This window comes from Panthera onca, chromosome D3 (assembly GCF_046562875.1).
Source record: "Panthera onca isolate mPanOnc1 chromosome D3, mPanOnc1 haplotype 2, whole genome shotgun sequence".
Lineage (NCBI taxonomy): Eukaryota > Metazoa > Chordata > Mammalia > Carnivora > Felidae > Panthera > Panthera onca.
Window position 1 is genome coordinate 23,712,420 of NC_138350.1, and position 27,031 is coordinate 23,739,450.

Genomic DNA, 27,031 nt, shown 5'->3' on the forward strand with positions numbered 1-27,031 from the left:
AAGGGTGAGGGGTCCTTGGGGAGCTGTAATTAAAAATAGGAAAGAAAGCTGCTTATTTGAAAATAACCGTTGAAATGAGTTTCTTAAACAAGTTCGTAAATGTTATTTGTCTTTACACCTCTGTTACTTGCTGTTGCAAAATTTAATGCAAACATTTTTTTTTTCATGGGCTTCCCCTCTGGAGTCTGGCTTGGATTTTGTCAGCTCCAATTAGTTATGCGCTGGGGTCAGCGGTGATAGGATCCAGGAACGCCTTGTTTTCCAAGTGCCACAATACGTACTGAGAAATGAAGCGCAGTGCTAATAGATGATGTTTGTTATTTATCTTCATAGTTAATTTGGTTTTCTCCCCCTCATCCTGGGCTTTACTTTTAGGATGTGATTAGAGGAAATAAGCTTTGCTAGGTTGAGCGGTGATACCCGTGCAGTCTCAACTTCGTGATTATCTCTGAGCTATTTGAATAGACACCTAATTAATCATCTTGTGCTCAAGGAAAGCATTTTACGGCAGGCTGCGGGATCCTAATATCTCTCTCAAGTTTTTATTTTTGACCCCATAGAATGGTTTCTTTGTGCTGGGGGCGGGGCGGGGCGGGGGGCGCGGTGGTTCGCGCAGGGTGCCCTTTTAGGAGCAGGTGCGGAGGCTGCCAATGCTGTGGCTTAGGCCCTCTTCTTAGCCTCCATTTCGCCTCACCTGTGGCAACCCATGCCTGGTTCTCCGAGCAGTTTCTGGCGTGTGGCGCTCATTTCGATGTTTCCACAAGCTGTCAAGAATCTCCTGCCGGTCCCCCCCCTCCTACTCACTTCCCATTCATAATCATGAGTTAAATCTGGGCTCAAGGACATTTAGGTTGGCTCAGCACAGATTTTGTACTTGCATTTGGGGGGACAGCCACTATGCTAAGAGATTCATAAAACTAATATTCTTTGTCTTCAGAATGAATCTGGTTTCTGTTGAGAGTTTCTGTTGAGAGCTGTAGAGACTAACAGATGTACACCCAAGAGGTAGCACAACTTTTGTATTCCAGTGACAGAAAACAGCTATTTATAAGAATTTAATGAACGTACTCTGTGGCTCCAGCATGGAGACTCAGTAAGCCATTTATTTCCCATATTATATTTTATTTGTTCTCCAAAGGGTGTCTTGACTTTCACTTGCCTCCTTTTTTACTTAAGTGAGAGTTTTCAATTAAATAGAGTTGTATTACCACTAATCCGAATCTACCTTATGCTGATACCATTGTGTTTTTCTGTCGTCGAGGCCCTGGTATTGGTGGAGCGAACGGGTGTCCGGGGACGTTACACCTAACTTGATAATGATGGTTTTACCGAGCCCTTATCCTGGCCAGGCCTCTGGGCATCATACAGATAATTAAAATTTGATCGTAAAATTTTTAAACACAGTGCACCTTAGCAATAAGATTTTTCTACTTTTAAACGCGATTTTAAACCTCGTTTTAAAAATACACTTCCTTGGCCTGGTGAATTTGCTTGCTTTTTTTTTTTCCCAAGGATTACAGAAAGTGCATAGCAAATTCAGCCTTCAGAATACCCAGGAGCTGAAGACTCAAGTAGGCTACAGCTGTCTTCACCCACAGTATTCTAAAAGAACTAATGAGATGAGAAGTCTGCAGCTGGTGGCAAGCACAATAAACCATGAGCCAAGGGCTTCTCTTCATCAGAGCCTCCCCTTTCCCCATGGGATCCCGAAGGAGACAGAATACTAACAAAGCCAGCAGGCTGTCTCATTCCACACTATTGCTCATTTGCAGCTATAATTGGTAGCTGAGGTTGCATTCTGTATGCCGAAACTGTCATACATGAAGGAATATATTTGTTCATTGTGATACGGATATGAATCGGCCAGTTTTCAAATGCAGAAAGACCAAACCAGCAATCCAACAATAAAATTGTAGCGAAGAAGGTAACTGTTCAGAAAAATTAAGTGTTTTGTTATAAAGGTACAAAACCGACGTTGTTAAAACCACACCTGCCTCCTGCTTTGTAATACCTTGGCACTTAATTCAACTGATTAAACATTTACGTATGCAAACTAACAGTAAAACACAAAAAATTCCTGGGTTTTGACAAGATGCATTATCCTCATCTGTCAGGGTTAAGGTGCTATTGTTAATAATTGGGTCTTGTGACACTTTCAGTGTTACACCTTTAATGTTTGCTGCTTTTTAGTCAAGAGAAAACAGCTGGGAAGACTTACCTTGGGAGATACATGAGTGCGTGTGTGTGTGTGCGTGTGTGCGTGTGTGTGATATTTTATACGCACACACTCCTGCCTTACAGGCAAACCCACTTTGATGCCTCTGCTGCTGCTGCTTCTTGGTGTTTTTGAAATGGGTTTTGCTTATCTGGCAGTTGTGGACACCCTTCTGCTGCCTCCCGTGTGGTCCACTAGAACGAGCTGGGGACAGAGGCCAGGAAGGCTGGAGTTAAGTCCTGGGCTAGGAGAGCCATACCACTTGGTCGTTGGGACCGTGGCTTCCTCATCTGTCAAATGAGGCGGCTGGGATGGTCTTCATGGGCGGGTTTCCCTCCGTAATTCTGTGGATCCTTTAGTTCCGAAAGGTGTCGCAGGGTATGTACCTGGTAGTCACGACGAAGGCTCGGAAACAGGCTTTTTCTGCCACGGTGTGACAGGTACAGAGCGGAGAAGCTCTGAGGCGTTACTCTGCCTTCTTCAGTTAGTATGTCAGACAGGCATTGAAAGGCCCGGAGGTGGGCACCCTGGTACGGAGCTGGGCTCGGGAAGGACCTGAAGGGGTGTCGTCAGCAAAGCCCACCCGATCCATCTGTTCGTTTTGACCTCCACTGGTGCCATGATCGTACAGAAGTTCGTTCTGCGGGCTCCGTTTCATCAGTTCTGAGGTTCCCCTGCCCGCTTTTCCTCCCGTTCTAATACACTGAGAATTAGGGCTTGTCTGCCAGGTATGGCATGTTTCACTGGCTGAGTGTGTTCCTTCTTCTTGTCACATAAAATGGCGGAGCGTGCTCTGACAGTCCCTCGGATTTAGGAAATGTGCGATTTACCATTCAGCCCATGCCAGGCTCCATCATGTGTCACATTTTGCATTAAGAAAAAATTTTGAACGGCATGCCCACAATGAGGTCACATCTGAGATGGTATTAAAAAAAAAAAAAAAGTATTCCCCCCCCCCCCCCCCGCCCCCCGACTTAAGTGGGTTGAAACACTGGCCAGGCCTCTGGACGTTATGCAGGTAGTTAAAAATTGAATCCCAAGAATTTTTAACATCTACCTTTGCAGTTAAGGTTTTTCTGCCTTTTAAACACGATGTTAAAACTGATTTTAAAAATGCCTTTCCTTGGCTTGTGTCCGTTGATTTCGGTTCTGACTCTCATTCTCTCCATTCTCTGTTGGCGGTTAACTCCTACTCTCTGGGGTTTCGGTTCTTTTCTTTGTTTGCCTCTTCTTTCTCCCAGCTCCACTGCGACTTCCTAGGAGCTGGCACCAGGTAGGTGCTGCTTCTCCTTGTGTCCTCAGACCCCTCGGGCTCCCCTCTTAGCATCCTGCACGCTACCTTCTACGTGGTGGCTACCGAATAAATAGATTCGATTGAGGGACATGGTGTCAGAAGTGATTATTTGATAGGATGTTAAACACTTTCAATTTTGGGGAGAAGTAAGCTTGTCTCTAGATTTTAATTCCAAGCCTCAGACTTAGAGAAAACATTTGATGGCGTTACATGACGGTTTATATCGGCAGGATGGCTGATTGCGCACTGTGAACCTTGGTGTTGAGACTGCCTGTACGATGGATACTTTTCTCAGCAGTGAAGTTGTTAATTTTGAGGGTGCGGCTCTAAATTGGAATTTAAGAATTCGCGTTAGTTGACAGAAATTGAACTTTCTGTGATGTGCCCAGACACATGTAACTCCAGAAGTCCTCCGGCCCCTTGCAGGCGGCTTGTTCTGGTCTGTCGTAACTGGATAGCGCTGCCTGACCTAATGCCTACTACCACATTGCAGATCTTAAAGCAGTAAGACTCAGTGTAGCCAGCTCAATGTTTGTGTAATAATTTTAGCCACTGTTGGGCCCTTTTTGAATTTTTGTTTTCTACTTGAACCTCACATTTTCCCTTCTTCACACAATTTACGTCTAACTTTCTCTTTAGGAATTACTGACACGTCATGTGCATCTACTGAGTAAGTGTTGAATCTCAAAGCGGCTGCCTCTCAACATGCTTTCTTTGATTTGTGAAAGTTTGTATTATACTTAGAGATGTTCAGTGCTTGCCTTTATCTCTAGAACAGTGATGTTTCACATACGACTTGCCTGGGTGTTTTCCTTAAAGTACATGGTCTTTCTGTGAATGTTGGGAAGGACCCCAGGCTCAGGGGCTCAGGAATTCTGCGTGACAAGGCAAAGGCTCTCCCTTTGTAGTATTTTCAGCTCACCAGCTGACCTCTGCTCACTGTGACCGTTGAAACTCATTTCTTTTTTTAAATCTGAACTTTACTCTTTAAGGTAGTTTTTTTCCTATCTGTAGGTTGTGTGTATGTGTAGAGCAGGCAGGTTGAAAAAGATTACGTCTTTCATTTCCTCCATTCTATAAGGAAGAGGATGTTAGGGAAATAGAATTTACACACACTAGAACTTTGCATAAAAGCAGTCTTAAGGCCGTTCCGCTGTGACGTGATACAACTGAGGTAGTTCTATGATGGAGGCATAAACCCCTCGCTCACCTCCTGTGACGAGGGGCTTCCATTAGCAAGCCGAGGGATTTGCACCCTACCGGTCTCTGAACAAGGGTGTGGACAGGCTGGCCTTGTCATTGAGGCACCCAGCACAGACCCAGCCATGGAAGAGATCAGGGCGGGGCTGGGGGGTGGGGGTTGCTGCCGCAGGATTGATAGTTCTGATCTGCGTTCCCGGCCACAGTGGTAGCTCTCAGTCATCACCGAGGGATATTGTCAAGACCGGGATGGTTTTATTTCTTGAATGTGCCTGTATGTGTATCGACATGTTGAAACTGTTAAAAGACGTGGGAAGGTTTGTGGAGCTCTTCAGTAACCAGTGGCTTGCTCGTCAAGACTTTTGTTACTAAATATTGTGTAGTCGTCTTGCCTTAAAGTGTAAAACAGAACCAAACCCAAAACTTACTATCATAACGAAGCGTTTTCCTACTTTTCTGCAAAGGCACAGTAATAAGCCTAATCAGTTTCTGTCCTGTGTTTTAGTAGCTGCAAAGAGCTGTTCTGGCAAGGTTAAAGAAATTTCTCTGGGTTCCTTCTCTGCCTCTGACTTTGTTTTGCTTTGCAGGACTACAAAGCTGATGAAGACCCAGCGTTATTCCAGTCAGTCAAGACCAAGAGAGGCCCTTTGGGACCCAACTGGAAGGTACTGGATGCTGACCTTTCTGACAGGCAGAGTCTTGGCAACAGACCACTTGACAGGTCCCGGGTCTGGGAGAGCTGGTGACGTTTAAGTGAAAAATAGAAATGGCACAGAAATAGTTGTATTTGTGATGCAGTTGGCCAGCATGTCTGTGCTGCATTAACAAACAGAACATAGCCAGACTGTCACTTTCAGCATCATGCTATTCTGATAACTCTTAAAAAGAGACAAGTGATTTAGTCTTTGGGGATTGTAGTGTTCTCTTTTGAGACTTGAAGCAGTACAAAAATCCATGTTAAATGAAGGTTTATAGTTTAAATTTAGTCTTAGTGGAAACCGAACAAGTTCCCTTCACCTGAGCTCGTGTTCCTGGCCTCTTAATAGTTACGTCTTGGAAACCGGAACACCAGAGAACAATTTTGATGGCAAGTAGTCACTTTCTAATAAAGAACACGCCCTTACTTTATTCACGGGAGTGAGAAAAGCAATGTCAAGGTAATAATTTAAATTGCTATAGAAATAGAAGGCATTTTAAAGACATCCACTAAACTAAATGAGAGACCCTTAAAGAGGGCTTACTGTGGTGATGGCAAGTGATTACAGGTAATTTGACAGGAGCAGGGGAACATTAAAACCTAAACGTGCCGAGAGCACATTTCCACCAACACGTTTTATTTGGTGACCAGTCTGTTTATGCCGAAGCCGGTCACCAGTCATCGGTAGAAGACCTCTAGGTGTTAGTTGTTGTTTGCAGATAGGGGATTACTGTGACAGATAGCCCCACAAGTAACCCGTGGAGTGGTTCTTGGTGGGTGTCAGACTGTTGTGTGGACTGTCGTGCACGTCAGCTAAAATGAAGGATGGATCTGACTGTTCTACAAGAAATGATTCAGAACTCTCTTATTTTTACATTTGTTCTCTGGGTGGAGTTCAGTTCAAGATTCTCCCAGTTGAATGGCCATGACCGTAGACTTTTACCTTGAATTCACAGGAAGTGATCTATGTCACTTACAAATCAAGGAACAAATTCAGTATGTGTGATCTAAACTTAGTTCAGTGGATTTAAGAATTTCCCCGATCCTTGTGCAGATTTCTATATGTGGACCTTAGAACTTACACTGAGTCAGAGAAGAGGTCTTTCCCCTTTGAGATTTAACCTGGCCTTCCAAAAAGGAGTGCCGTGTTGGAGCAGCAGATGGGTGGCTGCCTCTAAGGCAGCCATATCTTCTCAAAGGCCGTCTTGCTCCAGTAAGTACTAACTCTAGCTAATGATGCTTTTACAAGGGAAGAGAGGGGCCCGAAGTTGAGACTCAGGTGAATTAGACATTAAATTTTTTTGAAATTGTCAGCTTTTCAAGTGCACACTTGAAAAGGCGATGCTCCATTTTATGCTGGGCTGTCATGCTTGAGCTCCAGTCTCTTCTGTCGGAGCTCCCACCCAGTTTGAGAACAGGCAGCACATGTAGTTGGACACTGTGAGTTTTACCTAATTTCCAACGTTTTAGGAACCTAGAAGATGATTTTTATTCTTTTTTTATTTATGATTTTTGACTGCCATTGCTTTGTCTTTTATTATCAATTAATGATTAAAATTCTAGAATAGGTTTACTTTCTAGAAATAATGTGAATTTTACATTTTTTTCAGGTTGCATTTTAGCAGTCTTTTCCCCCGGTGTGTGTGTGTGTGTGTGTGTGTGTGTGTGCGCGTGCGCGCGCGCCGGGGAGGGGGGAAACAATAGCTTATTATTTCTCTGGGAGAATGCTCACTGATAGTGATCCCTTTTTACCTATTTAACTCTTGGTTATTAACCTTACCCAAATGATGGTGAGTGTAGCTACCCTTAAAAGTTCAGTTATAGCTTAACTAAGTTACCACGATCCCAGAAATAACTAGTAGTTCCCCCCTGTCTCTGCGGTTTTTCTTTCCACGGTTTCATTTATCCGTGGTCAACTGCATTCTGGAAGCACATGATCCTTCTGATGTCAGAAGGTCAGTAACCTGACGCTGCATCACAGTGCCTGTGTCATCCCCTCCCTTCATCTCAATGGTCATTTTATCATCTCACATCATACAAGAAGGGTGAGTTCAGCACAAGAAGATATTTTGAGAGAGAGAGAAAGACCACATTCATGTAACTTTTATTACAGTTTTTGTTATAATTGTTCTGTTTCGTGATTAGTTGTTGATCTCTCACTGTGCCTAATTTATAGATTACACTTCATCAAAGGTACACATATAGGAAAAAACAGTATATACAGAGTTCGGTACTGTCCATGGTCTCAGGCATCCATTTGGGGGTCTTGGAACATATTCCCCGTGGATAAGGGGAGACTACTGTAATCATGCCATCCACGTATTCCTGTGAAGGAAAGAAAAGTAAAAAGGATGACGGTGGCTGGTAATACAACATATAGAAAAATAGGAACCTGTGGATTGACTTGATCTTATCAGCATCTCCTGTAATTGTGTTCAGCAGGCCCTGGGGCGCCTGGGTGGCTCAGTGGGTTGGGCGTCCGACTCCGGCTCAGGTCATGATCTCGCGGTTGGTGAATTCGAGCCCCGCGTCGGGCTCTGTGCTGACGGCTCAGAGCCTGGAGCCTGCTTGCGATTCTGTGTCTCCCTCTCTCTCTGCTCCTCCCCTGCTCATGCTCTTTCTTTCTCTCTCTCTCTCCTTCAAAAATAAATAAAAACGTTAAAAAAAAAAATTTAAGTTGTGTTTGGCAGGCCCTGTTTGCCAGTGACGATACCCACCATGGCACTGATGGTAGGGCTGGGTGGTGGTTGGGGATTTCTGTACGTCTGAACTAGGAGAGAAGGGAGGAATGCGTGGTAATTAGGCAAAAAGGAAAAAGAAGTCCTGTTCTGGACCCACTTGCCCGAGAGTGTCTGTCAGAATGCTCCTGTGCAAGAGCGCAAGGGCTGCCCGCTCCCTCCGCAGCGGCTCCGGGCCTTCCTTCCGTGTGCCGTCCCATCCTCTCCCTTCAGTCTTCTTTCCCATCGCCCCTCAGGAGAAACTCCCTTTCACGAGTACAAATTCAAAAGTGCATTCGGCACCAGGTTCAGACTCTGTGATCTCTTGGAAACTCTTCCTTACTTACCCCACGCTGGCGTGTTCCTTCTGAACTCTCACAGTATTTACTGGCTGTCTACGCCGGACTGGAGAGTGGAAAAGACACTTTTCCTTGGTGCCAGGCGCTACGCGAGGTCGTGTTTCATCTTCACGACCTTCCTGTGGGGTAAGTACAACTGCTTCATTATATAGATGAGAAACTTGGCCAGAGAGACACAGGTAATAGTTGTAGGAGAAACAGCAGGATGTCTGACATCTCTATGGCACCTGATTCAGCGCCAGTCACAGAGATGCGTAGTGGGTGGAGACGTGACGCTTTCTGACCCCCACATCACCAGTAGGCATCTCTTACACCCTGTTGCATCAGGCCACGTGTGTGTCTCTCTGTACTCATGGTATTTGCTAGAATTTGATAATTCCTGTTAACATTTGTACGTTTCCACTGGTCAGGGAATCTGTAGGTGACAGTGGCACTGAGGGAAATCCATTTCCTTATCGCTTGTGGTATAGGCTGTGACTTCGTTAACTTAATCCTAGTTCTGGGCCTGGGTTTCCACATCTCTAGAATGGGAAGGACATTGTCACTGCCTTAAAAGGTCGTTGCCAGGACTGAATGAAGTAGTGAGTGTTACGTTCCCAATGCGGAGGAAGCTTTGGTCTTTGGAAATGAAAAGCCACATCATCTCTGGGGGTTGGTGAGATCTATACACAAGCTGCCCTATTAATGACACAGTTATCCCTTTTCTGTGTCTGGTATCCAGGGGTTCTCTTGTCTTAATAGCTGGGAGTCGTCAAGCCCATCTTGACTCACTTGTCTGTCTGTACCCCTTGTCTTTAACGTGTGTGTGTTACGAGTGCTTGATGTGGGTCAGCTGAAGAGCAGAGGCCATATGAATGCTAGAGAACCTTTACTAGCAAGTGGTCCTGAGGGTGCCAGGGGAGCACCAGTGAGTAGATTTTCATATTTTCCAACTGGGTTAGAGTACGGACTTTTTTTTTTTTTTTTTTTTTTGCCTATGGTATGATACATACCTTTTATTTTTTAAAAACTACAAACCCAGGGATGCAGGCTTTAGTTATGGATTCATCTTCCTTCTGAAAAGAGAATTTTTTAAATCTGAGCACATGAGTTATATTTTGTTATTTAGGGTTCAACACTTAAGTGCTTTTGTACATACTGATAGGGGAGGGATTTATAACCTGGTAAAGATTTTTGCTTCAAGGTAGATTAGTGCATTTCTTACGGATGTAAATGTTTATTTCTTTATAGCACTGCATGCACATGTGTGTGTGCACATGTTTTGGTTTCTTCCATGTTTTGAGGGCTTTGTGTGTTCTATGACATTGGTATGGCTGCCTGTTCTAATGGTTTATCACAAACCGTGTACGTGTGGATGTCTTTAGCTTTCAAGTTTACCTCTTCCGATCTGAAGGGTTGTCATCTTAACAAATTGAACCACCATCTTTGAAGATTATGGTGTCGTTTGCATCCTATGGCAAGGCCGAATTTCTTTCTTCATTTAATGCTGACGCTTCCTGAAGACTTAAAGTTCTGTGTCTCTATAAGATAGTTAAGAATTAGGCCTATAAAGGTCTTTTGTAGGAGACTTTGCCAGAGTATCTGGCCCTTAGAGTGCTTGACGGGTCTCGGAACCATCCAGTGTCTGAACATTGTGGTATAAGGTGATCAGGTCAAATAAAGAAGTTGATCTAGAAATTGGGATTCTTTTTTTTTTTTTTTTTTTTAATTTTTTTTTAACGTTTATTTATTTTTGAGACAGAGAGAGACAGAGCATGAACGGGGGAGGGGCAGAGAGAGAGGGAGACACAGAATCAGAAGCAGGCTCCAGGCTCTGAGCTGTCAGCCCAGAGCCCGACGCGGGGCTCGAACTCACGGACTGCGAGATTGTGACCTGAGCTGAAGTCGGATGCTTAACCGACTGAGCCACCCAGGCGCCCCTAGAAATTGGGATTCTTTAATGTTATCTTTGTGTGCGTACATTTGCTTTTTCTAGCCATAAAGGCACGTCCTATTGATGTTCGAACTCCAGTCTGGAGCGAAAGTTCTGGCAGCTGGAGCTTTCACAACAGTATGTCGTGCTGTTTACCTGCTCAGTCCTGCTTTAGACTCATTTTAGAATTACCCGTGAAGCCGATCTGGATCCTTCAAGCTAGTGGAGGGCAGCCATCTGTGGATTGTAGGGATGCTGATTTGTTCCCTGCCACACTACCAAGACTCCTTTCTCCTCCCGCCTCTCATCTGTGGAAAGAAGGTGGGAGCCTTGTCAGTGGCCCGAAGTGAAGATACCACAAGGTTCTGTTGGCCAGGGATGGGAGGAAGGGAAGCGGGGGTGAGGGAGAGCTCAGAGCCCAGCTGTGGAAATCTCTTTGAGATAGAGCCTTGCGAGAAGGCAGCCCAGAGCCCTCAAGAGGCTAATGAGCACCTGATAGCCTCTCGAGGAGAGAGACCGGGGGTCCTTTCCTGTCTTCATCTAGACATGGCTCTGAGTCCTGGGAAAGATGTGAAGACATTAAAACATGTTCCCTCCCTATCATCTCATTTTCAAAAACCTATAGTGGGTGGCATACAGAGACTTAATAATTAGTGTCTGGTTAGACCTCATTGTAGCTTATGTATAATAAAGCCGACCTGAAAACATGGCTAGGTTTTTTTGGTTTTGTTTTTGTTTTCTTGAGCACCTGGTTTGCAAATGAGGTTTTTAATTCAGTATAAAAATAAGTAGCGCTTGGTCTGTGTGAATTACCCAATTCCTACAGAGGACAGCAAGAAATCTGTCCCATGTCTTCAAGAAGCTAAGTGCCCGGGAGTGATACACGATTAGTTCTAACCTTATCGTGGATACTGACTGCCTCTGTTCTCAGGCAGCACCAATGGACGCAGGCAGGGAGACAGATGGAGTGTCTTACTTGGGTTCGAGAGGTGATCCGACAGGATGGGCCCCTTGCAGGGTTCTTACTGACACTGTCAGGGACAGTGTTTTCTTCACGAGCATTATCTGAAGAGTGAACCTGTGGTTTCACTTGCACGTGGTGTCACTCCTAGAGTAATTGGACACAAGCACGAAGCACATGTCATAGTTCTGATTAGGAAAATGGGTGTGAGCTCCACAAACACTAAGTTTGGAGACATGGAAAATGTGACTGATTATCCTGTCACAGGCAGTAAGCTTTCCTGTCTTCACTTCATTTTGCCTGTTTTCATGAAATTAGTTTAGCCTGTGATTAGTTTAGTCTTTTGAACTTCTTTTTCGCATTTGCTTACTCTCTTTAACATTGCCCATTTGCCGAGTCAGATAAGAATCTTCCAGCCCTGGACTCTGCTGAAGTCCTCTGTTGATGACCTTCTCATGGTACTTGGTGTGTCCCCTGTCAGAGCGGGGGTCTGTGTGCTCACTGGGCCTCCTTCCCCACCCCCTTTGTCCCTGTTACAACACTGAGTTTTCGGCCATGGGCTCTGTATCTGACCTACTTAACGTGGGGCACTGCCCAGCACCGAGGTTTGTGCCTGGGAGAGGCTTAGTAAGTATTTGCTGGATTCAAGTTAACTGCCTTGAACCAAATAAAAAGCAACCAGACGTTGGACTTGCTGTGTACTTACAGAGAATGTGATGTCCACCGTAGGTCTGTCTAAATGGCTGCCAAAAAAAAAAAAAAAAAAAAAAAAAAAAAAAAAAAATCCGGTCAAAACTGAGGGTGTGGTGAGGCTGAGTTGGGGAATTGGGTTTTGCTTGAGAGTTAAGTACACATACTTCACATATATTCTGTAATCTTCTGTTGATATTTACTGATGCGTGCACTGGCAGCAGCCCCAGCAGTGCATTTATTTTTAACTTTCTTAGTGAAATCTGGGTTGGAAACTTACATTATGAAATCAACAGCTGAAATTGAGCATTCAGATTGCCTAAAATTGAAAAATTAAAATATGAAGGCAGTATGAGCCTTCCAGAACCTGCCACGTACTTCCAGAGTATCAATCTGGTGATCTGTAGCACATACCAGTTCCTTCTCCATCCCCACGCATTTTGACTAGAGGAAGGAGAGTGTGTGGAGTTGACGTGTAGCGTGGCATTGTGAGAGGACTACGTTTTTAGGAAATGAGTTTCCATAATGCCTTTGGGCCTGTTTCATTTGTTTTTCCTAATTGTCTTTTACGTTTGTTTATATTTGTTTGTCACAGATACAAGAAACTAGTTCTTGTGGATAACTCGGGCTGATTGCTCGCCATTCCGGTTAAACACGCTGCGTTTTGTTTAGTTATGCTGCGTGGCTCCAGTATACATTACTCTCCCTTAGGCCTCGTCCACATACCTCAGAGTAACCTAATATGCGTTGTTAAATTAAAAACATGATTTGCGTTTGGGGGTTTCATTTATGGTTAGAAACATGAAATGTAAGGAATTCAGTGAACACACAAACGAAATACAATTTTAGAAACCTTTTCTCCACTAGCTTGTGCTTGCTGCATTACAGATGAAATTTAAATTATGTAAAGATGAGTCATAATTTAGGGTTCTTCTGTTAGCCTGTTGTTTTCATTTTATAGAACTCCTGACTGCTCTTGTCTTTTGGTAACCAGCTAGTCTTTACCTTTTATTTTCAATTGTTCTTTTAAATTTTCGTGCTTTCATCTATATAAAACTCATATTTATCAGCAAAGTAATTTTATTTACAACTCGATTTAGGAAAGAGTTAATCCTGTTTTGCTTTAGGTTAGCAAATGTGAAGTTTGAGCCGAGTCGGAATTAATGTGTGAATGATCTGAATTTTGATTTTGGCTTTATTTGCCTTGGGCTTATTTTTCTACCTGATCAAGAGGAAAACGTTTGTATTGTTCAAGGCGAGAGAGGAAGCTTTGCTTTGCCCCAGTGAACATCCTGAGAACTGGACAGACAAGCTGAAACTCCTTTGGGTTCTGTGGATCCTAGAACAGTCCTCTGAATGTGGAATGCCAAATATTTGCCCCATTGAGATTTTTCACGTTTTGAAAGTCACACATTTTTTCACAAGAATATTTCTGATGACTCTGAAGAATATGTCATATTTTACTTTGCATGTGTACCTCATTTTTACTTTAGAAGTTTAAGATTAGGAAAAATGTAATATGGACTGGACTAAGATTATCTGTTTAAGATCTTAATTCAGCTTTTAGCTTGATTTTGTTTAGCTTTTATGTATTAAATCTCAAAACCAAAGGCAGGAAAACATTTAGATTATTTATAGTCAAAAGAAGAGTGAAGATTTGAAATAGTACCCAGATAATTTAGGGCAAAGGAATTCATTGTCCTAAAATAGTCACCTTCGGGCAAAAACTCTTGTATTGTCGAAGCGTATTGGGTTTTTTTCTGATTACGAAAGATGTATACTTCTTAAGTTTCAGAAATAAAGAATTGTACACAGAAGAAAGTAAAAATGCATTACATTCTCACGATTTAATTCTTGTTATCTGTTACATATCATGATTTATGTACTGTATTTTGTTAATAAATGTTTATACCATGGATAGATACCTGTTTATGTTCATATCGTGCCTTTAAAAAATGTTTACATTATTAAGCATTCTCTGAAAAGATGGTTTTTAATGTCTATGTGTGTAGCAGCCCATTGTTTGGAAGGCTTGTAAAATACTTCACCATTAAGTCCAGGTTGTTGCTGTTATAAGTAAATATGTAGTGTTTTCTGATGAATCGGGATACGTTTCTGGAAGTGGAATTACATGGTTAAAGGGTTATACATAGGATATGGACAGCTTTAAGGCTTTTTAATGACAGAGGGTCAGATTCCCTTCCGAGAAGATGGTGCCACAAGGATTGTTTCAGCTTTTACTTAACTATGTCTAGGCAGTCTCCCTATTTTCTGTTTCATTACATGTGGAGACTTTTTCTAAGTGTTTATTTATTTTCATTGTGTATGGAGACTTTTTTTTTTTTTTTTTTAATGTTTGCTTATTTATTTTGAGACAGAGCAGAGGAGGGGCAGAGAGAGAATCCTGTGCAGGCTCCGCACTGTTGGTGCAGAGCCTGACCTGGGCGATAGATCTCACAAACTGTGAGGTCACGACCTGAGCCGAAATCAAGTGTCAGATGCTTAACTGACTGAGCCACCCAAGGCTCCCCTGGAGACTCGTTTGTTTGTTTAATCTCCACACCCAACACATGGGACTTGAACTCAGTACCCGGAGATCAAGAGTCACATGCTTTTCCGACTGAGTCGGCCAGATGCCCCTAGGTATAGACACTTTGTAAGCCATTTCTTAACCACTAGTCTTAAGGTCATACATAGCTGAAATTAAGAGGCAAATCGCACAAGTCATCGTAAGAACTGAATGAAACCTTAAATATTGCATATATTTAAAAAAAAATTTTTTTTGAGAGATGGAGGGGCAGAGAGAGAATCTTAAGCAGGCTCTATGCCCAGTGTGAGCCTGACGCGGGGCTGCATCTCACAACCGTGAGATAATGACCTGAACCAAAATCAAGAGTTGGACACCTAACCAACTGAGCCACCCAAGTGCCCCAGATTTCACATATATATTAATAATATATAATATATATTAAAAATAGGTAGCTTCCATGTTCTCCGTTTTTTCCTGTGGTTGACATTATGTTTCTGTAGGTCCCCTCACCTCATACTGTGAGGTGTTGACACTGTAAAGAATTACGCTAAGAAATAAAGGCAGCAGGCTCTTCGTTGACTTGTTTCTTAACTTGTACGTATTCTGTGAATTTTTTTTTTAATCACTTGTAAGTTGTATGGAAAAACAAAAAAAGCAGATGAGACTGGAATGTATATTTAAGGTCCGAGGAAGATAGTTTGGAGAACGGGTTCATTTTGTCCCATGACTTAAACTAAATATTATAGATCACTGTTTGTAAATTACCACTATTCCTTTAATTGATTTGAGCAGACTGCCAGAGTCACTAGAAAGCGTGTGAGAAACAAACTTAGGTAATTGTTGGAGTCATGTGTGTATGCTCTGCTCTTGGAGCCCAAGTGTGGTATAAGCATATTTGTGTTAAATTCAGCTTACCCTTTAATTAGAACCATGCTTCATCCTGCCGTTTTTATAAAATGGTAGAATTCTGAGGAGTCGGTGTTCTCCTGGAAACAACCAAGGTTTTCATTTAGCACACTAAGGTGTCCAGTGATTTGGAGTTTCAGAACGAAGCTATCAGCGGCCCATAATTAATAGGGCCTTGGAATGTTCCGTCTGGAAGGTATCTTAGGGCTAATCAGTGGTGCATCAGAGGTTCTTAGCTGCAGAGGCGATTCAGCCCAAGTGCATAGGCAGGAGGATATTTTGCTAATAAGCCCATTATGGAATAAAATGCAAAATTATAGGAAGTCTTAAGCCACTGAATGCCAAGGACATGTGCCGTCCCTGACCCTGGAGGAACTAAGTTCACTGACCCTTTTAGCGTCGCATCAGTGGAAGACGAAAAGTTGAGCCCAGTGTTTCCTTTTATTGGCAGAAGCAAGGCCCAGAGAGGTTAAGGATCCTACCCACCTAACATAGGAAGTTACTTTGCATAATGGGAGCTGCAACCCACATCCCCTTACTCCTAGTCTAAGGCTACTGTTTAGCAGGTGTATTTCATAATTTTAAATACTATATTCTTCATATTTTCTTCAAATTGTGTTTCATCATGAAGGCTTTCATTGATACTTGTTGAACGAGAGAGTACCTCAATACTGGCTCATTGCTTACTGAAAAAAAAAAAACGATCTGTGAAAGACCAGCCGTGTGATAGTCTCGGTGAGGCTGGGCACTCAGAAGCTAGTTATGTCTTGTGGAAGGCTGCTGGGCTAGTTCCACACACAGGAGCCCAGCTGAAGTGCGTGGGGTCTGCAGGCTAGGGAGGGGGAACTGCAAATATGTTTCAGGCCGGGGCCACAGCGACAGAAGGGTGTCCCTTCTGGCAGAGATCCTTAGCACCAAGGATAGTGGTTTTGTCGTTATTTGTGCACATGTAATTACTCTCCTCTCTCCCGGCCGCTTTTGTGTCCTCTTACAACACCTAGCACAGATGGGGTTGTAAGTGGCACCCTCTTAATACTTGCCGAATTAAACCTGTTCATAAAGTGTATGGGATTGGATACGCGTGGGTGTGTACATACGCATCCCTGCTGAATTATGATGTTAGTACTCTGTTTTATGGGAGGGAAGTCATGGGGAAGTAGAGCTCAGCCAGCCAAGTTCTTCTGTTGACCTAGAATTCACCCACACCAGGACAGTTTGCTGTATATCGTGTTTTTATTTAAACGCTTGTGGTGGTACCTCACCGATTTAACCCCTGTGCCAGCTCATTAATAAGATGAAATGTTACAACCGAAGAGATTTTCTGAGAGAAGTTGATGAATCACGCAGGACTCTGTAGAACTTTGGAGTCATATTAATAAGACCAAGATAGAATTTTTCCATCTATCCTGTCTTTAGAATGCATTTGAGACTGGAACGTTAACTGAGGATTTGGGGGGAAATGTGGTCTGGTGCTGTGATTGCTTAAATGAAGAATCATTTTGAGGTTTTAGAATATGACCTAGGAATTCATCATTTTTCGAATTTGTGTACATGATGGCTGCATGGAACGAATCCTGGCTACACACAGTGGACGTACTGAAAGTGAGATGTACGAATGGGTTACAGCTGACAAGAAGGGACCGTGGCACACGGTGTGACCGATGCTGGCGTCGTGATGTCCTGAATGTGGCGTGGAGCTGAGAGCAGTGGTGAATGAGGGGGAAGAACCCCTAAAAGACTGCTTCATCTCTTCACCTGGCCATCCCGTTTTTATAAAAAGGGGATGTATGTTATAAAAAGTACATGACCTTGTACTCTTTGGAGAAACATCATCTAAAGTTGTTTTGCAAATTGAAACCGGTAATCCCTACTCTATGAAAGAATAAGAGAGTGAAGTAATATGTGGTAAGCCCTTGAGTTCCCCCAGCTAAGCACGGGGCTCGCACCACCTGGTTGAGTCCCCACAGGGGTCCTGAGACGTAGCGTTTGTCTTGCAGGTGCACCAGCCCTGGCCCGAGAGTTTACAGAATGGCCCTTTCCCCTGTCGGTACCTGCAGTCTGTGATTCTTTGATACCTGCCTGCTTTCCATACAGACTGGGAGCCCCAGAGCTGGGACCGTGTCTGCTTTTGCTCGCTTCCGTGAGCCCGTCCCAGGCGCTCTTCTGGGTCGGCCCAGGACTGTCTCGGGCTCCTGCACGCACACCTTGGGAGACCCACGTGAGCTCCTGGCTCACCCACTACTTAATCCTTCCCCCGGAGTAAACACGCTAGCATCCTGAACTTGCTAATAAGGCAGAAGCCTGTACTAAGTTTCACAGAAACGGGCAGTAGTAACCATAGATTGCAATCCCCTGCCTTATTTTTACAATGAAAATTTCAAAATTAGCCGAAAAACCGAAAGCGTCTAACAGTGAGCACCTCTACCTAGGTTCAGCCGTTGTTGATGCTTCACCATCTTTGTTTTCCCTCTCTTCCCCTCCTTCCCTCTCCCCCTCTCTCGACACAAGTACGTATTTAAAAGTTTTTTTGGCTCAACCTAGGGTGACATAATCTAAGGTTCCAAATTCTAATTGCTTTTTAACATTGTTTTCTGAAAGTAAATTGTAGACATTATATACTTCTTTAGTCTCTTTCCATCCAGATAGCCCCTCATTTCTTTCCCTTGCTTCTTTAAAAAAAAAAAAATACACCCCCCCCAACCACCTTTTTACCCTAACAACTCTTGATTTGATTCCCTGACTGTGCCATTTCAACTATGAGGTGTGACCGTTTGTACAAATTCAAGCCGGGATGTCAAACACTTGGTAATTGTAGACCGTTTTTCCTGCTTGCCGTGTCCCTTTTCGGATCCCCCTTGTAGTGAGAATACCTCAGTTAATAAACAGTGCCACTCCACATGCCAGCGTTAGAAAGACACAGAAGACGGCTAAACTTCCTGATCGTTCTTTATTGTGCCTCACCACATCCATGGGGACGGTGCAGTAATGGCGTTAGGTGAACCCTTATGTATTAAAGCTCACTACTGATACGACGTGGATAGAATTTGGTATTTAATAGAAAATCCGAACAGTGTAATTTGAGGCAGAACAGTGCACCTATTAAACTGTAGAGCCAAGAAGTAACTTCATCTGTGGAAGGAGGGTTTGCAGCAGGGGAATACTGCTGCTTTTGCTAAAATGATTTCGAATTTCCAAATACCTAAACTAAACCCATGTGAGATTGTACTTTTCTTCACCTGTGTCTGTGATGTCACTACACAACGGTCACTTTTCATCAAAACAAATATTGAAGTCACGATTTCTCCTTTTCAATTTTCGTCATCTAGAAGGAGCTGGCAAACAACTCTGACTGCCCTCAGATGTGTGCCTATAAGCTGGTGACCATCAAATTCAAGTGGTGGGGACTGCAAAGCAAAGTAGAAAACTTCATTCAGAAGGTAACGTCTGTTCAAAATGCGGAGACTTAAATTTAGGTAGCTATTAGTGGGATATTTTCTGTTACCATGTCTTTTTCTCGCTTATTAGGTAACAGTTATTGTCTCTGTATAATTCCTTTCTACCCTTTTCTGCCTAGAAACAGCAGACAGATACCAGCAGGTTTTAAGGAGCTTTCTTTGGGGAGGAGCGTAGCCGTGTTTTGTTCAACATGCTTTCCCGATGGTTTGCCCAGCTGTTTTCACAGAGAGCCCTCTCCGTGTACAGCATGTCCCCAAGGGTTCCTGGGGTCTTGGCACTGGCTGGAGGGAGAGGCCAGGCCTTGCCTGCTGAGGGGCTCCTCTGTCCGACCTCGGTTGGCTCCCGGCTCACATCCTCCACAACATCTCTCTCTCTCTCTCGACACACACTTTCTTACGTACTTGGCACTTTCTCGTGGGAGGTCTTCTTAGAGGTCCTTACTGAGAATAGTTACACTCTGAACCTAGGGTGACGGAATCTGAGGACCCGAATCCTAATTACCTCTTTCGGACATTGTCTTTATTAAAGTGAAAGTAACAGGGACACTTTGATCTAGAAGGAGGAGAAAATTGCAGCTGTATAAAGAAACACACATGTTGTAAACACGTAAGAAATATGGAAAGTTTCTTTGGTGTTTACTTTTCCTGTAGTGTGACTATTTCTTCTATTATCGTTATAAAGAAACCCTGTTATACCTTTGAATCCACAAATGGTTGTATCTGTCCTACCATAATTTTCCTACTTTTTAGCTGTAACCACTCTGACATTTATTTTAAAAAAAGGGTCCTAATGTGCTGGACACTGAGATTACTGTTGGGCCTGCTTGCAGCTGGCCCATGGTAGGCACTCTGTAAATACTGGCTTCCTTCCTTCCTCTTGGATCATAGTAATAGATTAACAATCTAGTTCGTCACACATGTAATTGATGAAGTCCCTTCTGTTCATGGAAAGAAATTTTAAAGTTGAAGATTGTCCAAAAGTATTAAAGTACTGTTTTTGTTCAGTGAGCTTTTCTCTCTTCTTGGGAAATTTTAGTAACATTTAAATAACGTAGCAATTAAAACCACTCATTAAATGTATGGTTTTTTATAGAGAGTGAGAGTAACGTTAGAGTAGAAAAATTGATGGAGAGTATGTAATAATCCTTAATTTAAATAAACGTCTTATTCCAAAGAACCCAAGATTCTTTTGTCTCCGTACACATTATATTCAACCTCACAATATTCTTTGAATCGCAGAGAAGTTAAGAATGACCATGTATTGTTTTATAGTGGAAGAAATGGAGTTGACCCTTGGTCACCAGATTTAGAAAAAGGTACAAATAGACCATGTCTAGCGGGAGTTTATGTTGGATCACAACGTGCACATCACATTTTTTTCAGTTCCTGACATGTTGTGCTGCCTTTGCAGGGAGAGATTTCACATTTCACAGGGAGATTTTTCTTTTTCTTTTGTTTTACAAAATGATACAAAAGACACAGTGGTCTTTTCCAAGTATATGTAGATTGCATGGGTTAATTGGGATGTAGAAAGTTAATATGTTACTAATCTTCTATTTTTGCCATCTTATACTACTTTTCTTCTTTGTTTTAAAAGCAAGAGAAAAGGATATTTACGAACTTTCATCGCCAACTTTTTTGTTGGATTGACAAGTGGATTGATCTGACAATGGAAGACATTAGGAGAATGGAGGATGAAACTCAGAAAGAACTAGAAACAGTAAGACTTCCCACTCTGTGGAAACTCTCATTTCCCCTTTCTAACTATGTATGTGCTTATTAGTAAGTGTAGACTTAGAATTAAGAAGAGTGTCATTACAGGCCATGTTTAAATATATACCTCCATCAGAATTGGGTTTCTTAGACACTAACATCCTTTTGCATGTTCTGATTTCTCTTTATTTGAGCATCTTCCATGAAAGTAGACTAGAGCTTTATGGACTTGGAGTCTGTACCTGTAAAATGCCCAGGGGTTTCATACTTTGTCATGCAGCAGCTCTCTGTGCTGGGACCTGGTTCATAGTCCTTTTAGACACTCACTTTATCAGACCAAGTTGCCTTTGGCTCATTTTGTTATCACTGTCAGTTAGATAAGGCTAGCCATATTGTCACACGTTCCAGAGATTCCCTCCCACAGCTAGCACTTAATCCTTAGCTCTTTAGCAAGCTTTAGGCAGAAATTCGGGTGATGCTTGGGCTGGAGGTCAGCCAGCCCTGCTTGGCAGTTAAAGCCTGCCCCAGCTCCTGCCCAGCCCCAGCGGGCAGGGCAGACCCTGCAGCGCGTGAGCGCCCCCTTTCTGCCCGGGATGGGTTCTTCCCACTTCCTCTTAGAAGTGTCTGCTTCTGCTTTTGCTCTGGGCCACGCTGCTTTTCAGTTGAAAGTAAGGCCCTCTTGGGGGACGTGAGCCCAAGGAATGTCGGGGATGGGCTGGTGGTTTCTATGCAGCCGTCCAGAGTCCCGCCAGCGGTCCTAGTTTTGGAAGCCCTGAAGGCGGGAGCGTTTGACGGACGCTTGTGTGTGAGGCAGGACCTCCACTTAATCACAGGAGAGTGGCAGCAAATCAGGTTCTTTGGCACAGAAGGAAATCTATTTGGCACACAGCATCATAAAGAATCTGTGTTGAAAATTGCTTACTTTTGGTGATTACGGCAGATCTGCTTCTAATTAGCTTTATACAAACCTTCTGAGAGGACTAGGACATATTTTCTTTATAAGGCAATAAAATGTTTTAACCTTATCTTATACAGAAAGTAAACTTTCAGCAGTCTCCAGTTTATGAATGGATTTTGTTCCAAAAGTTTTTAAGTTGATTTTTTGGAATTTGGAACCTGTTTTGCCATGGAGACAACATTGTAAATTGGAGTTCGGTTTCTAGGCCAGACAATAGAAACCTCTTTAGCCTCCGTTTCTCACACTGAGAGTATGACTTTCAGTTCTGGGTCTTGGAAGTAGGGTGGTAGAATGGCAAGTGTGGAGGACTCTCCCTCACCCCCTTATTTTTAGGCTGGCCCCTAAATATTTAAACAGCCAAGAGTAAACCATGGTTTACTTGCCCCCTTTTTTTCCCCCATGCCCTTCTCCCACTTCTGTCTTCCCGTTTTCAAGAGTCCAATGCCCTTCTCTAAGAAGCACTCCTACCAGCACCCAGTTTTGGTCCCTCCTCCCCTGCCTTGGCTGGCTCTGCTCCCTCCACGTGCTCCAGAGACACCTGCCAGCCCTGTCTCCAGCCCCTCTGGGCAGCTAGACTCAGCTGAATGTTAAAAAAGAAAGCAGCATGATTACATTCATTCTCACTAAGCTCATGGCACAGCCTTGGTATCTTCAAAAAGGATTTACCAGCGCTCAGATAAAACCTGTTTTTCTTAGTTTGAGCCCGTAAGATGGAGGTTGGCTTTTGGTTCTCATTTTTATGTTGCAAGGACTGTCCAGAACATGAGGAGAAGAGGTCACGGTTGAAGGGTGAGGGATGAAGCCCTCTGTGGTCTGAGCTCTGAACCCCAAGACAGAACTTGGCTGGGACCTCTTCCCTTCCCTGCCAAGTTCAGTGTCAGGACAACAGGAATCAGAGCAGTCCCAGTGTACTCACAGTGAGTGCCCTGACCAGGAGGTAGAGGTGCCCGCTCCCACCTCTTGCCATGGGCCTTGCAGGCTCAGCTTCTTGCTTCTCCAAGCGGGTCCATAAGGTAGATGCGTAGTTACACAGAAGCCCCATTTATCCGAAGATACCATTGTCGTGCCTGTACGGCTCAGACTGACGGATTCCCACATGACGTCGGTAGAAGTCTCTTGCTGGTTCAGGGCTTGGGGGGGACGTGGCAGTTTCTTTGTTAAATATTGCAAAAACGTTTTAAGGCAATTTCAGCATTGTATGCTGATCATCGTCACGTAAAATCCCATTTAAGTTATTTTGCTGTGGGTCATCGGGGAATGCTTTATTCCGCGTCACATTGCTGTTGCTTTGAGCCCTAACGGTTGGTTTGTGAGCGTCTTCAGGCTCTGGGCGGCATCGTGCCTGCAGGCCAAAGCGCCTACCCAGAAAGCACCTGCCTCACGGTGGGGCTTGAGGTTGCCGAGTCCTCATCACCACAGAGGGATTTCCCCTTTTCTTGACGTCCTGTTTCCCTGACACCTGACGATGGAGTTTGATACATTATAATTCTCTTCTTAATTCACAAATATTTTAAGACCTGGATTTCTTTCAAATGGGTTTTGGCCCCGGAGAAAAGGAACTGCATCTTGAGAGCTTAGGCATGACAGGAATGCCCTGCCTGGAATCCTGAAGAGAAGTGCGGGGTTAGGCTTAGCTGCTGAAGAAGTGCTGGGGGTGAACTTAGTGCTTGTATGTCACAACTGGCACTTCTGGGGGTCGGGGAGAAGTGTTGAGTTGCAGAAGTGTGTTTATTACATCTGTTCCTTTTCTGTCCGCTCTTTTCTGATTCTCTCATTGAGTTTTTTAAAAATCATCCGTAGGCTACTGTAATGAATGCCTGTCCTTTCTGATGCGTCCTTATGTCCTTCTTTGTTTCTCATACATTGTGCCTGTGCTCACTTGTTCTTCCTCTTGTCCTCCCTCTTATAAATAAACTTCCCATAAAGAACTCCTGTCAGGGACTCTGGTCTCAGAAGCAGCAGAGGTGGCCACCCCTCATGGCTTCCTGTCTGGTCTAGGGACTATGAACATATGACTCAGACCGTCGGGGCATTTTCTCACATTGTATTGGTGAACAGTTCATTTACCCTTGGCCGTCTTTGATAATTCCACATCATCAGTCTGCAGGCTTCCATTTCCTAGATTCAAGAATAGATACACATTTTTTGTGTGTGTGCTGTTACAAGAAAAGCCTTTTGCAGGATTTTCCTTAGATCAGTGTTACTGGAGGGGCCTCAGAACTTCATTCTCAATGTGGATGTGGTTATAAATAGGCAGTGGTCATTCACAATCTTTCCTAGATCTTTTTTTCTCCCCCTGCTTACTAACCCAATTTAGAGTCTGTGATTTTGGCAGCTCATGATTTTATTTTACGTTTAGATGCGTAAGAAGGGTACCGTCCGAGGCACGTCGGCTGCTGATGTCTAGATGAGTCCCCTGTAGGGTCAGAGACAATATCAAACTGTGTAAGTGAAGACCCGGGTAAAAAGAATGTTTAAAAACCAATACCTTTTTGGTAATGGGTAGTTAACTTGCTGAGCAGAGACTAAGTGTTCAATGTGGTTTAATTTTTAGAATTGAAAGAGATACATATGTTCGAGATTGACACGGAACACTTGAGTTATTATTCTGTAAGAGTTTTATCTGTGGGAGCAGGTTGAATGTAGTCATCTCCAGTTCTTAGTGTTAGGGTCAGACACACACCAGCTGCCCGGCATACCGTAGTGTTATCCTAGAAGCCAGCTGATTTTTCATTGATGGCCACTTAATCGACCTATTTCTCAATAGGATCATATGTCATTAGTAAGGAAATATGTAAAAACATTTTAAACCAGAGCTTCTTCGTCCCATACCATAAAGGCCAACCTCGGTGATTCCTTGTAGCTGAAATTTTTTCTGAACATCTGGATGTCTTCCATCATGTTGAATCTTTAGTTAACCTTTATAGTTAGCTTTAATATGGATAAATACACTTTGGTTTTCACTGTAATATAAAATATTTCTACGGCCTTATTTCCCTAACACAAATCTATACACCCAGAGAAGAGATTTTCCTCAAAGGGGAGAAAAGAGCCTCAAAATCTCCCCCACGTACTGAAACTAGTGTGAGTAAACACAAATCATCAGTTGTTACTATTGAACTATAATGTTTATTGAGGAAAAGAACAAGATTAAAACACTCTCCTCACTCACTGTGGCTCTTTGCTGCCCCCTCACATGGGCTCCCTGCTCTCGAATTATCGAGTTATTGAACACGGGAGAAATGAAGTATTCAGTCATGAACAGAAGTAGTCATACGAATGAGAATGAATGAACTCTGCCAGGATTCCTCCAGAGCCCTTTGTTTAAATTCAGTGTTCATTTAAAAAAAAAAAAAAAAAATTAAGGTACGGTTACTTTTGTTAAGTTCTAAGTTCTGTGACTTATTTCCACTTGCAATTTATTTTCCCTCTGATGAAACAAGATGTTATACCATTAGTAAGACCAAATCTTCAAGAGATTAAAGTTTTAAAATGTAGTATATGGGGTACATTTTCTGCCAGAAGTTTTACCATGTTGAGGATCCCCCCCACCCCCACCCTGGAGAATGTGTGACAAGATGATAACATTTTTTGGTGTGTCTCTGTATTTTAACACATGGCACTGTCTTTCGCTTTTCTTACAGTTACGTAATCAAGGTCAAGTGAGGGGAACAAGTGCAGCCAGTGATGAGTGAAGAAGAATCTGACCAGTATCTTGCAGTGTTGACGTTTCCCAGACGTGTGCTTGTGATTATGTACTCACGTGCACAGATTCCCAACCACGTGTGTGTATATGTTTGTGTGTGTATGTCTGTAGCTGTATATAAGACGCATGTAGAGCTACAGATCAAAACACACACACGTGTATATTTGTACATACAAACATACTGAAGGGATTAGTACAATTTCTCCAAAGTACTGTACCTATCTTCAGCAAGAATGCAAAAGAAAATATTTTCAATATATATACCTGGAACAGATTTTAATAATTATCAGAGTAATACCATTAATGGACAAATTGACTGCAATGTAATACTAGCTGGTATGTTTCATAAATGTCGAATTGTGGACCAATATATGTGTGTGTGTGTGTGTGTGTGTGTGTGTGTGTGTGTGTGTACACACACAACATAGCCTTTTATTACTTTTCTGTTCTTTTAAATCCGTCTCTTATAAAATTTTATTTTAGTCTCATAAGCAACAGACTCCCACAGAAAAATTTATTCAACATCTTTTGGTATTCCAATGAATCTGGAATGTAAACTCTGAATGTATTTATACCGATTTATTTCTGGATGGTTATTATCTTAAATTCAAATTGGACAATGTCTATTAGTAAGGAGTGTAGTTACCTGCCAATTTTTAACTTGTTTGCCCTGAGGGAAAAATCGTTTTAAAAAAAAAAAGTTCCGGTTTTTATTGGATTTTTGTATTTTAAATTTCAAGTATTTTTCTACATCAAACCTAGCAAAAATGGAGATGACGGCTTGTGATTTATAATAAACACTATACAATTTTCAGGCTCCTGTTAGGCAAGCAAAGGAATTGATGAAGAAATTAATAGCATTGTAGGCTGCAGGAAAACTTGGAAGTAGAGCATTTCCGCAGAGTCTTGTTTCTGGAATGACTGTTTTCTGAAATTAGAGCTTGGAAACTATGCAAATGATCTCGATTCCTCACAGCTTACGAGGTAGAACGCAGATAGTGATGACGGTTTGCTCTTTTCATATTGAAATACGCCCTAAGAGAGAAGGCGCCTTTGAGACAGCAGGGAGGGAGGGAGGAACTGGGGGGACAGCACTGGCCTGTCCACACACCTTCCTGGGCCGAGGCCCTGCTGAGGGCCTAGCCCTCACTAGAGGTGCTGTCTAGTAGGGTGCCACCGGAACCCGTCACGAGTAAGCGTCACGGACATGCTGGTTAGCAGCCGCGGCCACCTTGTCTTCTTCCTTCTTCTTCTTCCTTCTTTAAAAAAGGAAACGAAGCTAGGTAAGATTTTTATCAGCTTTCTCTGTCCAAACCTGTTTTCTCCTGTCAGTCCTGGAAGCTTGACTAGAATGATATTGTTGAAGCCTTCCGGTCACAAACCGTCTTCTTTAACCTCTCGTCCCTCCTACAGCACACCGGCCCCTGTGGTCATATCAGTTTGTAATCTGATTTGCTGACAGTCCTGCCCGCCCCGCTTCTCGTTTGCCCACACGCCCTGTGTCCCCACCGAGGCGGTGGCAGTGACTCGGACCAGGGTGTTTAGGATCACTGCCGCACCCACGATGCCCTGTTAGCCTTGGCTACGGACCCCACGTTGCACATGTCCTCCGTGTACTCAGGATCAAGACTGATGTTTACTCTCTGGGCACTGTTGTAAGATAGGTGTTGTCAAAGCATAATCATTTTTGTCTGCAGAGTGTTTGGTGCAAGGAAGAT

The 27,031-nt window shown here is 43.2% G+C and overlaps 1 protein-coding gene across 2 annotated transcripts in view; it reads left to right on the forward strand.

The window, feature by feature from the left end:
- The window catches only part of PITPNB (phosphatidylinositol transfer protein beta), a 63,207-nt gene extending 36,645 nt beyond the window's left edge, over nt 1-26,562 (forward strand). Inside the window, exons 8-12 of one of the 2 annotated variants that reach the window (XM_078435588.2) lie at nt 5,297-5,374; nt 18,808-18,918; nt 20,534-20,656; nt 23,967-24,052; nt 25,252-26,562. In XM_078435588.2, coding sequence (XP_078291714.1) covers nt 5,297-5,374; nt 18,808-18,918; nt 20,534-20,656; nt 23,967-24,014 — 360 coding nt within the window. In that variant the 3' untranslated portion in view covers nt 24,015-24,052; nt 25,252-26,562. The remainder of the gene's footprint in view (nt 1-5,296; nt 5,375-18,807; nt 18,919-20,533; nt 20,657-23,966; nt 24,053-25,251) is intronic. The other variant, XM_078435587.2, reaches the window with a different exon arrangement.
- The last annotated feature ends 469 nt before the right edge of the window (nt 26,563-27,031 follow it).